At 35.3% G+C, this 14,003-nt stretch overlaps 1 protein-coding gene across 1 annotated transcript in view; it reads right to left on the bottom strand.

Annotated features, from left to right (window-relative positions):
* Positions 1-14,003, bottom strand: part of pigk (phosphatidylinositol glycan anchor biosynthesis, class K) — a 55,053-nt gene that overhangs the window by 6,662 nt on the left and 34,388 nt on the right. Inside the window, exon 10 of the mRNA XM_084411841.1 lies at positions 13,521-13,596. Coding sequence (XP_084267967.1) covers positions 13,521-13,596 — 76 coding nt within the window. The remainder of the gene's footprint in view (positions 1-13,520; positions 13,597-14,003) is intronic.

The raw sequence follows: 14,003 nt of genomic DNA, 5'->3' as shown, positions 1-14,003 counted from the left end.
AAAAGGAAGAATCGTCGAGTGAATGGAAGAAGGAATAGTGCAAGTGAATAAATAATCAAATGGAGAGAATAAATGAAAAATAAAACAAAAGAAAAGAAATTCAGAGTGAGGGAAAAACGAAAGTAAAACCGAACAAACAATAAAAAAGACTAATCGGACGACTGCAACAAAGCACTCGAACAAATGAATCAATGTGAAAAAGTGGAAAAAAAAATGAAAGAAGAAAAGACAGAACTAGATGGTGAAAAAGATGAATGAGAGCACAAACAAGAGAAAGACAGAATGATCAGGCAAATGGAAGAACGAGCACTTGCAAGCAAAAATAAATGAAAAGAAAAACAAAAGTAAGAAAGAAAGAAAGAAAGAAAGAAAGAAAGAAAGAAAGAAGCAGACTCACAGAGCGCACTGCATCAGAACACGTCTGCTTCAGTCAGTGTTTGCACATTTACAGCCACATCATCACTTTGTATATGAATATTATACATTTAAATCACCCACCATTAAACATGCATCCCCAGAAGAGCATATTTATATGCTAATGCGGGCTGAATATTCTACTGAAAAGAAAAGGTTAACCTCTAAAAAGAGAGTTCGCATAACTTTTCCAACGAAGTTCCAGGGGCTTCCAGGCCTTTGCCTGCACTGCATGTGAACATGACTGCGTGTTTCACTGTGATCTAGAAATAAATAATATATATCCACAATGACCACCACAGTGCACATAACCGGACACACCCACAGGAACCGGGGAAAAGGGGTTTGTGTGACACATACAGCTTCGGGGAAAGACGGATGCAGAACATTTGTGCATGTTGTTTACGCGTGTTCGCCGTCCTTCCCATCACGGCTGTGCAGGATACACACTTTTAAAGGAATAATTCACCCGAAAGTGAAAATTCTCTCAACCTCAATTTTTCCGTAGAACAAAAAAAAGAGACATTTTGAAGAATGTACTTGTCGCTCTTTTCCATAAATAAAAGTGAATGGGACACACACACAAATAAATAGATAGATAAAGCACCATAAAAGTGGCCCATATACACTGTGCGCTATATTCTAAATCTTCTGAAGCCATAAAATAGCTTTGTTGATGAACTGACTCAAATTTATGTTGGAAAATATTGTCCTCCCATTCTGACATGAGGCCTATCATGGTGTCAATGACAAATAAGAGTGTCCTAAATAAATCAAGGAAAATGGTAAAACATGTTGTTTAAACAATGGCAGGTTCAAAATGTGCTCTTCATATTCATGTTGGTTTATATAGTAAAAAAAAAAAATTCCAAAAAAAAGAAGATTTTATAATATTTTTTAAACAAACATTTCTATGTAATTACTCTACAGATTTGTTGTACGGAAAAAGAACATTTGACTCACACCCTGAATATGTGTACACATATTTTACTAGGTAAAAAGAATGTATTACAAATGTCATGAATTATTTATTCATAAATATCATTACATTGGGGGGTCGTGAAATTGTATATTGTAATCTTTTTAACCTTGACTTATCATAAAAAGGTCATTATCTGCTGTTTTAAGAGGCACATTGACCTTGACACAAGTGTTATTTTAATATTATTTATATACACTAGTGTTTATTAATATATTTAATCAGATTTTATTTGTATATTTAAAAAAAATATATCTACTTTTAGTAATTATAAAAAAAATCTATTTTTATAACGTTTTTATTAAATACTATTTAATTACTTTATTACTATTTAGGCTTAATTTAATTTAATTTAATTTTTAGTTTTAGTTCAGTTTTAGGTTGTTGTTGTTTTTTTTCCAATTATTAGCTCAAAACATTTATTTCAGAATTTCTAACTTTGGTTTAGTTTTTTCATCTAACATTTACATTTATTTTATTTCAGTTTAATTTCAATTAACAAAAATGTGTAAACCGGTAATAGTTATATTTTACAATAATAACTCTGCTCGACACAGTCATGGGGTGTCTCTCTATATCATTTCCTGTTACATGTTTTTTTTTTCCTGCATGTACTTGGCAATAAATTATGTCAAATATGTATAATATTTTAAAGAGAACCTTTGTTTGTTTTTTACATTTTCATCTTTCTGTAGTGTGTAATGTTGCTATTTAAACATGGGTCTGCAAAATTAAGCACAAAGTCACTCCAGAGGGAGTTATTCTCTATATCAGTGCGCACTTATTCTGAACTCCCTGAAATGCCTCAATTGGAGTCTTGAGGAAAGAACACGTCACAATACCACTCATTTAAATAATTCCCGCTCAAGGCATATGCAAAAAAATGGGCGAGGCCTGGTTGAGTTGTTAATAGTGTGTTGAAACTCAAGGTTATGGAAAGGGGCGGGACATTTCCAAAACTCTCTCAAAACAGCGATTGACCAATCACAACACACTGGTCCAGCCGACCAATCAGAGCACAATGTGCTTTTAGGAAGGAGTGGCTTTGTAGAGACCGGAACTAAAACAGAGCGTTACTGACAGACTGCGAAGAGAGGTGCTGCAACAATGTAAAATATGTGAAAAACTATGTTTTTTTAAACATTCAAACATGAAAATAGCAGACACCAAACACAAAATCAAGACTTTATAAAAAAAGCTTTAACAAAACTTTCTCTAAGAAATAATAATGTTGGATAATGCCAAACTACTCGATACGTATTTTTCAATTTCAACAATTTACTCCTTTAAATGTGTTTTTTTCTGCATTATGACATCAGCACACTTGTACCTTCCTAACATTTTTTTTTTACTTTATACTCCGCATATTCACATGCTGCAAGACATTGTCTTTTGCTCCATCAGACAGTAAGGACAGCAATAATGAGTGGCCTTCATCTGCATAATACATTGCACCTGAGCATGGAGGACAGCGGAGGAGACGTCCCGAGTGCTGAGGCAGTTAACCTCCACAAGTAAGAGGGAAACGGGAGGGTGAAGACTGTACATAAGGGGGCTTCGCACATGGCTGAACGCGGACTGATGGATTGACTCCGACAGACGGCTCAGTCTACCTCCGGGAGCAGTCGAGGAACTGAGCTGGAGTTAACTGGAGCCACGATAATGAGGGAGAGGGAGATGAATGGGATTATTCAGAGATTATTAGCGCTCGAAAAGTTAAAAATTGTTTAGATCAAGATGATCAAGGGACTGCACTCACAAGTAAGTGACACAGTTCTTTGATAGTCAGTTGTGGGATCACACGTTCTCACCTGGCGAATGATGAAATGGGTGAAAAATTTCAGACAGTGCAGGAGGAGCGTGAGAGACCAGAATATCAAAAGAGAAGTACCAGGACGTAACTATAACACCCTACTGACTTCATACAGCAACAAATTAAAACACTCGGGACACCTGAAGCCAGAGCATCAGCCAGATGAGCTGGGCATTATTGCAAAATAAACCTGAGCAGGATGGGTCCTGATTTTGTGTGAGTGTGTTTTTGTTTTTTTGACAATCACAACTGACTCTATTTCAGGGTTTCCCAAACTTTTTTATTAGCCAAAATATTGACTTGAAGTACCCACTGAGATAGGTAATAAGTTAATATTTAAATTAATGACACATTCACATTTTCACAGATCTCTTGCTGTCAGTTAATGGCAACATGACATTCAAGTAAATACATATTTAATATTTTTGAATTTGTAGCTGGACTTTAAAAGTAGACTCAAACCTCTTTTTAGTTGTGATAGGGGTCTCAGTCCACATTACAGTGATGTTTTAGTAACCCAATCAAAATAAATATTCACAATAATAATAATAACAATAATTATTATTATTCTTTTAACTCTAATTACAAAGGCAGAAATATTTAACTGTTATAAATTATAATTTTACTGTAAAATAAAAATGTATATTTGATAAATATAATAATAATTGCATTAAGTTACAATACTAATTCTGCACTTTCAAACATTTAAACCCTCAAGCTTTGAACATTTAAAATCCTCGAGCTCTTAATTTGGCGGAATACTGCTGAAATGCAGTAAACTTCTGCCCACAAAAATGTCATTAAATAATGTCAATAAATAAAATGTAAATAAAAAATAAAGTGTTGAGTTCCAAAATGCACGTTAAACTCGCAGAACATGCAGAGGTTTGCTGCATTTAAAGGTAGGGTAGGCGATTTTAAGAGAGGCTAGCAATATTGAGCTAGCTTTGTAAGCATAAGATCCCACCCTCCCTTCACAGCGTCTCCAAAGCCACGCCTCCTTCAAAACACATGCACGCTTACAGCAGGGAGCGAACAAAAGTGTCGCGAGAGACGGCGTTAAACTACCTCATGTCTCAAAACACATAACATTACAATAATAATGAACATAGCTTAAAGAGCACTGCCCTGTACCACCTGACTGCTGCAAATTCATTTCGGAGTTAATAGTGTTGCAATTGAAACGTATTAATTCGATTCAGGAACCGCTCCTAGTATAACGTCACAGGTTTTATATCTCCTCCAAATTACAGTAGTAATAGCGTGAACGCAGCATAAGCTGGTTGTTTTGGTTCAGGAAGAACTGGAAAAGGTGGCTGCTGGTTGTTTGTGGTGCTCAGTGACTGACGTCTGTCTAACGTGGAAGAATGGAAATACATACGGTGACAGGCAGGTGACATCGTATCATTGCATTCGGAACAAATTCAATGATTGGATGAACATTTTATGGTCCTTGGCCTTCCACAGACAATATATATATACATATGAATGCATTTAGACCACTTCGCCTACCCTATCTTTAATGTGAATCGCGATTTTTAACATGCGGAGGATCAGACTACATAGTTATTTAATTAAATCACAGTCTTTGATTTGACAGTCGCACCATATCACGATTATCGAGCAGCTCCATTTATTTAATTTTAATTTTACATTGGATATTTAATTATTAGCCCTTCATCAATTTAGAAACTTCCAGCAACTTCTGTTTGGAAAACCCTGCTCTATATGATCCTGCTTATTACATGCTTACTAACCAAATAAATGAATAATTTCACCCCAAATCAATACTTCATGTCCATTTATTTATTTGATTATGTGAGAACAATGAGAGTGCTATGAGAGATGTGGAGTAAGAACGATGTAGGAGATCACACAAATTGATAACAAAGCACACTAGATGCCTGATTCTGATTCTCTGACACGATAACTTTGGCTGTGAAGTAGTTCCAGATCTAGACCGTATTTCAGTTCAATTTCCCTTTGCCGAATAACATCAGTTATTTCAAAGAGCTGTATAGTCTACCACAGCAAAAGACCCAGAAAAAATAAAGATATTGGTCAAAGCATTATTTTTTTTATCTATGGAAAGCACATCCCTCCCCCCTCCCCCCCTCGCTCTTTCTTTCACCCACACACACGCAACACAGAACCATGTTGTCAGAAACACCCTGCTATTCTATATTATCTTATCAATAACTCAACATTTTGTTGTCAATTATTTCTTATGCAGTTGATCACAGAGTGCTGCAATTGAAGTGTTGAGTAGAGATATTAAGAGTATTCTGACTAGTTAACATAAAATACATGCTGGTTTCAATGAAGATTAACACCTCTGTAAAGCTACTCCATATGCGTGCACAGATTTTGTATGAAAAGAGATGTGAAGTGATAGGCTAGTACTTCACTAAATACTTAAATATTATTCTGGGGAATCTGTCCTTGAGTTCTGTTTAAACAGAATACTTGTACTTATCCTCAATTACATTTACAAGGAAAAAATGATCATTTTTGCTCCATTACAATTTCGTGTAGACTTTAAAGTACGTAGGTCATCATGACTTAAAAGTATTTTTCTTTTTCCCAGTTTTTCTTTATCCTAACAAGCCAATCAATCATGCCCACATAAGTTCATTTTTGGGTGAATAATCTCTTTCAGACACAGACTTTAAACAAATGTGTTTTTTATATTAACCATTTAGATTTATGATCTTGAGTCAAGTGTGAGCAGTTCATGATTAGTTTTGATTATTAATCTAAAAATTACTATATACACAATAAATGTCAAACCACTATAAAATCATCTGCTGCTAATTTTAACTAACAGATCCGGGTTAACTTTAACATCTGCAGTGTCCTAGAGTTTTACCTAGTCAGAACAATGAGAAAATTGTGATTAATGGCAGGGCTCTTTACAAAGTTTATGCATAAAACATATATATTTTTTTTTATAAAAAAAAAATGAGAAAATACATTTTTCAGTTTTCAAAAGTCAATTTAAAATGCTAAGACAAGTGTTTCATTTTTAACGTTTAAATACAATTAAACAAATACTTTTTTGCACAAGTATTCTGTTGTGATTGGTCTACTCTGCTGTGCTCTGATTGGTCAGATGGCTCAGTTTGTTATGATTGGTCTACTATGCTCTGCTCTGATTGGTCAGATGGCCCAGTCTGTTGTGATTGGTCTACTCTGCTGTGCTCTGATTGGTCAGATGGCTCAGTTTGTTATGATTGGTCAACTCTGTTCTTATTGGTCAGATGGCCCAGTCTGTTGTGATTGGTCTTCTCTGCTCTGCTCTGATTGGTCAGATGACCCAGTGTGCTGAGATTGGTCTGCTTTGCTCTGCTCTGATTGGTCACTTGGCACCAGTCTGTTGTGATTGGTCAACTCTGTTCTGACTGGTCAGATGGCCCAAGTCTGTTGTGATTGAGCATAATAGGCCTATGTCACACTTCCTGCTTCTGGAACGCGGAGTAGGGATTCAGAACTTCCGGTCAACAGTATTTCTCGATAAGGATTTAGATTATCAGCCATAATGTCTAAACCATCCGAGGTAGACTGACCACCAGCTATGAGGTTGTGAAACGAAGGTTTTTGCTCCTGTAGAAGCTATAAGTTCGTATGAACTCAACCTTGTTTTAAGAAAAACATGTTTTAGCCGCGATCTTATGAAAAAAACCCCAAAGAGATTTGGTCCAGCGGTATCTATCGGACTCCGCCATTGTAAAAAGCTAACTTGTCTTCAATTTTTTCGTGACATAGGCCTATAGGGACATTCAGTACATTTATTCTGAATATGAAGTAAAACAGCAAGAAGCTTGAAAGTTTTTACATAACATGAACAAAAACTTGTCAAACTCTTAAAAACCCTTCTTTAGCAATTATGCATAATAATAAAAAGTCATGAGTTTAGAATCCCATGAGTAAATAAAAACAATTTTCATTTTTGGCTGAACTATCCCTTTAAGCTTTCTGGTAAATCATGCTTTATGTGTGGAATTGTACTCCATTCTGCTGGAATGGAAACTCTGCTATCAAACCTCATGCTATTCAGTGAAGAAATTATTTTCGATTGGACTGGTTCACAACCCAGATAAAAAAGGACAAAAAGAGGACAAGCCATGCATCCTCCTCCTCCAGCTTTGATTCCCTAAAGCCATAGTGCTGAGGCATCAAACTGTCAAGCCAACAAATAACTATTCAAAGCTGAAAGCAAGAGTCCTCAGAGCAAAATCATCACAACAAGCAGAGTAATTGAGTTTGGAGAAAAGCATTCAGCTGAGTACACCGTGATTAGTCTCTGACATTTAAATTCTGATTCAGAAGCAAGAATGATCGCTGCACAAAGGGGATAAAACCTAATCCTCAACCGGAGACAGAAGGTTTGAACCAGGAGACAGCACGGCTAACAAGAGCTCTTACAGCCCAGCGTTCCCAGTGCTACTGTATGACCTCATACACTGACTAGATTTGGTAATAGATTAAACATGGGGGATTTCTCTAAGAATGAATTTGCAGTCTGCACTGTTTTTGAAAGAAGTCTCTTCTGCTCACCAAGTCTATATCTTTGATCCAAAATAGAGTAAAAACAGAACTTTTGTGAAATATTAGTATAATTTCTGTGATGGCTAAGCTGAATTTTCAGCATCATTACTCCAGTGTTTTTTGCAATTTATTTTTATATTTTTTTCAAAAGATTTAGTTGTCACATAAAATTTCTTTTGAACTTTATATTTATAAAAGAATCCTAAAAAGATTTATCTCAGTTTCCAAAAAAATAAATAAAAATAAATAAATAATTAGCAGCAAAACTGGTTTTCAACATTGATGATAAGATCCATTACTAATAACTGAGCACCAATAATAAATAATAATTGAGCACCAAATAAGCATGTTTAAACCTAATAAGCATAACAGGAATAAATTACTTTTTAAAATTAAAACATTAATTCATATTAAAACAGACAGCAGTTCTGCAGTTCAATACTGTTAATTTGTGATCGTATTTCAAAATATTACTGAAGTTTTACTTTATTTTTAATCAAATAATGGCAGCCTTGGTGAGCATAAACAATAAAAACAATAAAAATAAAATCGTATTTATTCCAAGCTTTTGACCGTTAGTGTCTCCATCTCGTTCAATGGTAGAGGTTACAGCAGATTACTGTTCTCTGGCATACTTTATTGAGACTCTTCCTCTTAAGCTCTTAAAAATACTGTAAATGAGCATGACAACACTGTTACTGGATGTACATGTATGGAGTTATACTGCCCTTCTCCATAAATTTAACATATAAATTAAATTACTCTTGCCATGATCAATAGAAAATGTAATAAAAAAAAAACCCGGGAATTAATATTATTAGGTGCAATCTATAAAGCCAATTCATGTAGAAAGGAGGTATATTTATACTGAAAAGAATGACAATGACTTAACTGAACTATGGTGCACAAATCGTGCCTCGTTAAACTGGATTGTGGGTGATAAGGTAATATGATGCAGATGTTAAAGGATAGTTCACCTAAACATTAAAATTAGCCCAAGATTTACTCACCCTCAAGCCATCCTAGGTGTATATGACTTTCTTTTTTCAGACGAACACAATCGGAGTTATATTAAAAACTGTCCTGGCTCTTCCAAGCTTTATAATGGCAGTGAATGGAGGACGAGATTTTGAAGCCCAAAAAAGTGCCTCTATCCATCATAAAAGTAATCCATTCAGCTCCATGTGGTTAATACAATTTTTATGAAGGATGGGTGCACTTTTTTTTGCCTTCAAAATCATATCCTCCATTCACTGCCATTATAAAGCTTGGAAGAGTCAGGGCTTTTTTTTTTATTTAACTCCGATTCTATTCGTCTGAAGAAAAAAAAAAAAGTCAGATACACCAAGGATGACTTGAAGTGGAGTAAATCATGGGGTAATTTTAATTTTTGGGTGAACTATCCCTTTAATGCGTACAAAAGTGATGCAACTATTCAGTGAATTAGGCACATAGTATCAAAGCAATTTGAGGTAGAATTATTCATCCTTGGCTATCTTAAATAATTCTGTGCTGTTCTAAAAATGCTCTTTAATGTATCTGTCTTAAGACACTTTAGAACTTTGATCATTAAACATTTTGAATCTAAGAAGAGACATCTTAAACTACAAAATATCTGCACATTTTAAACAGATGTTCACTTACAAATTACCTTAAAGTATCAGTCATAATCAAATTTTAACGGGTCCTTGGCTACATTGCAAATCAAACATGTATATAAGTTCTGAATGGAGGAGGAAATGTCATTTCCATTTTGCAGTCTACGAAGTTTGATGAATATCTGATCTGGGGAACAAAAAAACAGTCACTCTTTAACCAGCAAAAGGCATGATTAGAAATAATATTTAAATTAGGCACTGTGTGTGTGTGTGTGTGTGTGTGTGTGTGTGTGTGTGTGTGTGTGTGTGTGTGTGTGTGTGTGTGTGTGTGTGTGTGTGTGTGCGAGAGAGAGAGAGAGAGAGAGAGAGAGAGAGAGAGAGAGAGAGAGAGAGAGAGAGAGAGAGAGAGAGAGAGAGAGTGTAACTTACAGTAAGTAAAATACACTGTAATACCCAAGTTATTTTTTTTCAAACAAGTATAATTTCATTTATTTACAATTGAAAAAATAGTTATAGTGCAACAAAAATAAGTAACATTATGTTTAATTTAGAATGACCAAAATGACTATTTTAAGACTACAAGAATGTGAATCCAATTGAAATGGCTCTTGAAAGTCTCTATACCACATGACACAATGTGACTACGTCTTTGGCTTGATAAGGAAAGATGTCCATTCAGCACTCTTATAACACTGCACAACTCTCGTTTTTGAAATAGAACAAGAACACCACCTTCATTTTCTGTGAAGAGCGGCCACAGGAGAATTTGACCTGAAAACCACACTTTTTTGAGCATTACATTCAGTCAGTTATTCTAATATTCACAAAACAGTCCCGCATCACACCACTGCTCATTTGCATTCAATTCTGCTATCATAGAATCTCTATGATATTCTGATGGCTTGGAACTCTCCTTCAATGTTAATCCATTTGTGGCATCATTCATGTTTGTAATACAAGTCCAGAAAGAAATGCACACCAAAGTTTAATTATATGTTTATATTTTCCAACATATTTCAGGTGTAGTTTTAAAATGTAAATTTAACATGGGCAAAATCATGCAAACGAAATGAGTTGGAAAACATTGGAAATTCATGTGTTTTTGCTGTTCCTTACTTTTGGCTGGTTAGGACAAAAAAAAATATCTTAGAATCATTGTGCTTGGTTAGGAAATGGTATTAGGTGTTTGATCATATTATTAATCTAAATCAGAGGTTTAGAAATAATGAGGTTTTTGCCTTTGCCATTATGCCTAAATAACCATATACCAGAGGAGAATTTACCCAAAGCTGGTTTGTATCTTACTATATTTGGTTAACATACTACACAGCACCCTATAAAAGACTCATTTTCTTCCTAGAAACCTAAGAATCTGTTGCTCTGTTTGAAAATTGTGTCGCACAATCACCATCCAACTGAAGCAAATCTGCAGGAAAGAATGGGCTAAAATCAAACAGTGTAAGACTAGAGGTACAAAAGTAAAACGAGAAAATGAAAGTGTTTGGGCATACAGGGAATGGCAAATAAAGAACTGATTTAAGAGTTATTTACTGATTTAAATACTGAATTTAATTGAGATATTAAATTAATTTGAGATCATAGTGTTTGGTATTCAGACAGAATCATTTTAAATGCTTAGGCATTTTGTCCAGAAGTAATATTTTAATAAAGGAATCAGTAAAGAGAGTCTCTGCTTAAAGGGTTAGTTCACCCAAAAATTAAAATTCTGTCAGTAATTACTCACCCTCATGTTGTTCCAACCCCGTAAGACTTTCGTTCATCTTCGGAACACAAATTAAGATATTTTTGAAGAAATCTGAGAGCTGGCTCACTCCTTCATAGGCTTCTATGTTATTGAAACTTGCCGGCCCAGAAAAGTTAGTAAAGACAATGTTTAAAATAGTCCAAGTGACTACAGTGGCTCAACCATAAGTTTATCAAGCGACGAGAATACTTTTTGTGCGTAAAAACAATACAAAAATTATGACTTTATTCACCTATTCATTTTCTTCAATGTGGGCCTCTGAGTGAGTTCACGTAGTGAAACAGTGCAGCACTTCTGTGTTGTACGTCACACGCATCACACGCATGACCAGCGTCAGCCAATAGTGAGCCTACGTGTTGACGTACAACCCGAAAGCTTTAATAGTTGAATAAATCATTATTTTTGCACACAAAAAGTATTCTCGTCGCTTGATAAACTTATGGTTGAGCCACTGTAGTCACTTGGACTATTTTAAACATTGTCTTTACTAACTTTTCTGGGCCGGCAAGTTTCAATAACATAGAAGCCTATGAAGGAGTGAGCCAGCTCTCAGATTTCTTCAAAAATATCTTAATTTGTGTTCCGAAGATGAACGAAAGTCTTATGGGGTTGGAACAACATGAGGGTGAGTAATTACTGACAGAATTTTCAGTTTTGGGCAAACTAACCCTTTAACATTCTCACTAATAAAAATTTATGAAGAGAAAGAAGATATGGAGATAGAAAGATCAATGGTTCTGATGTAGTCCGCATGAGGCCAGTAATAGAGTCCAGCACGCAGTGGGAGGGAGCGTCCAATCATCCGTATACAGAATGAACGAATGCCATTAGGACGACTCATCCCGCTACACACACTGCCTCACACTGTCTTTTTATCCTGAATAGAACATTCACATATTTATGAATGTCATTGCAAAGCTTGGTTATGACAGTTCGATATCATCACTCTAAAGACAGTCATGACTCATGACAGGCCTGAATCTTTAGCAATATGCTGCAGTCCTCCAGATGATTTCTTAAAGCCACTGGGGTTTGGATGGCAAAAAGCACCTTTTTTTTCTCATACACAATTGAATATGACAATCCATAGTATAAAAAAATAAATAAAAATGGTACTGAAATACTGTATGTTCTAGATTGAAGCAGAAATTTAAGAGAAGTAATACAATAGTCAGTGTCCAGTCCACCTCAAAGATTTGGTTCATTTCTAGGTGGTTTGCAAGGAGTTATGTAAATGGTTGAAATTAATTCAGACCTCTCTAAGGCCAGAAACATTTTATGACATTACAACGGATGCAGAGACGACAATAAAATGATTTATAGGGATAGTTCACCCAAAGATTTTAATTCTGTCATAACTCACCCTCATGTCGTTCCAAACCGTAAGACTTTCATTCATCTTCAGAACACAAATTAAGATCTTTTTAATAAAATCTAAGCGATTTCTGTCCCTCCATTGACAGTCTACGCAACTACCACTTTGATGCATCAAAAAGTTTATAAAGAGATCGTAAGGTTCCAATAAGGTTCATTCTTGTGTTCGCAGCAATTTGAGCTTCAGCAAGAACCAATAAGGTTAATTCTCGTTTGTTTACACAGGACGTTTGAGCTTCCGCAAGAACCAATGAGGTTTGTTCTTGTGCGTCAATCAGGTTTGGCTGAGCTTCTGTTTAGGTTTGCTGATCAATTGTGAATAAAAGCCTAAATTTAATCTGTTCATCATATAAAGTATCATGTCTCTTCAGAAAATGTGCAATTCATATGGATTAGTTTTACAATCTCTTTATGGTAGTTGCGTAGTTGTCTATAGAGGAACAGAATCAGATTTCATTAAAAAAGATAATCATTTATGTTTCCAAGATGAACGAAAGTCTTACGGCTTTGGAACAATATGAGGGTGCGTAAATGATGATAGAATTTTCATTTTGGGGTAAACAATCCCTCTAATAAATAATCAGATGTAAATTATATGCAAATAACACTCGAAAGTAAACTATATTAGGGTATACTGCTAAATGACTGGAAGACCATAGCAAATATCATTTTTGCATTCGCATTTGCTACAACAGCAAAAAAAAAAAAAAAAAAAAGAACAATGGATTGTAAAAGCAGATGTCAAAATTACAGTCACTCCCTTGGCAGCTCTACTTAAAACCACACTGCAGCTGTTAACTAATTTCCTGTAATTTCATGCCAGAGTAATATAACACAAATAAATGTACATTCATTAACACAAAATATAAACGAAGAAGCCTTTTTTTCAAAGAAGATAAATGTATGAAGTTGAAAAAGAAATACGTATCTTATGAATAATCAATTGTACGTTTAAACGATCACAATCATGGACCATATCAACCATTTCCTCATTTACATATTCCAACAACATTTAACAATTAGACTTACCTGATGAATAATTTCAGCCACTGGAAGTTGGTCCACATACGTCAACGATTCGATCTGTAGATCGCCACTTCCAGACCTGAAGAAAAAAACAAAACAAGAAGAGGCAACTGTCTTAACAGGAGACAAAACAAGTCCTTTTTAAATGTAATGTTTTCCAACTTTGCCTGCGGCAAAACAACAAAACCGTATTTTCAGACTAAACAAATCATTTGTTTTGTCTTCCGTAAAATTGAAGCACCCTCTAATCTAACCACATTACTATGCAGTGGGCTGAAGAAGCGAAAGCCTCATCAACGTACAGCCATCCCCCTTCCGAAATTGCCCGCAGTCTGTTCGTTTGAGTGGTGGGATGATGTTTTGGCCTTCATGTGGGCCAGCAAAGCTCAGAGGCAGGACCAGACGAAAGAGACTGCTTCAGCCCGGCTGTCTCCGGCTTCATACATGAGTGGCTGCTGAAATTGAATTCAGAATGCAGCTCTCAAT

Source organism: Rutilus rutilus (genome assembly GCF_951802725.1).
Source record: "Rutilus rutilus genome assembly, chromosome: 6".
NCBI lineage: Eukaryota > Metazoa > Chordata > Actinopteri > Cypriniformes > Leuciscidae > Rutilus > Rutilus rutilus.
Note: the sequence above shows the minus strand (reverse complement) of the source record. Positions and strands in the feature narration are given on the sequence as shown.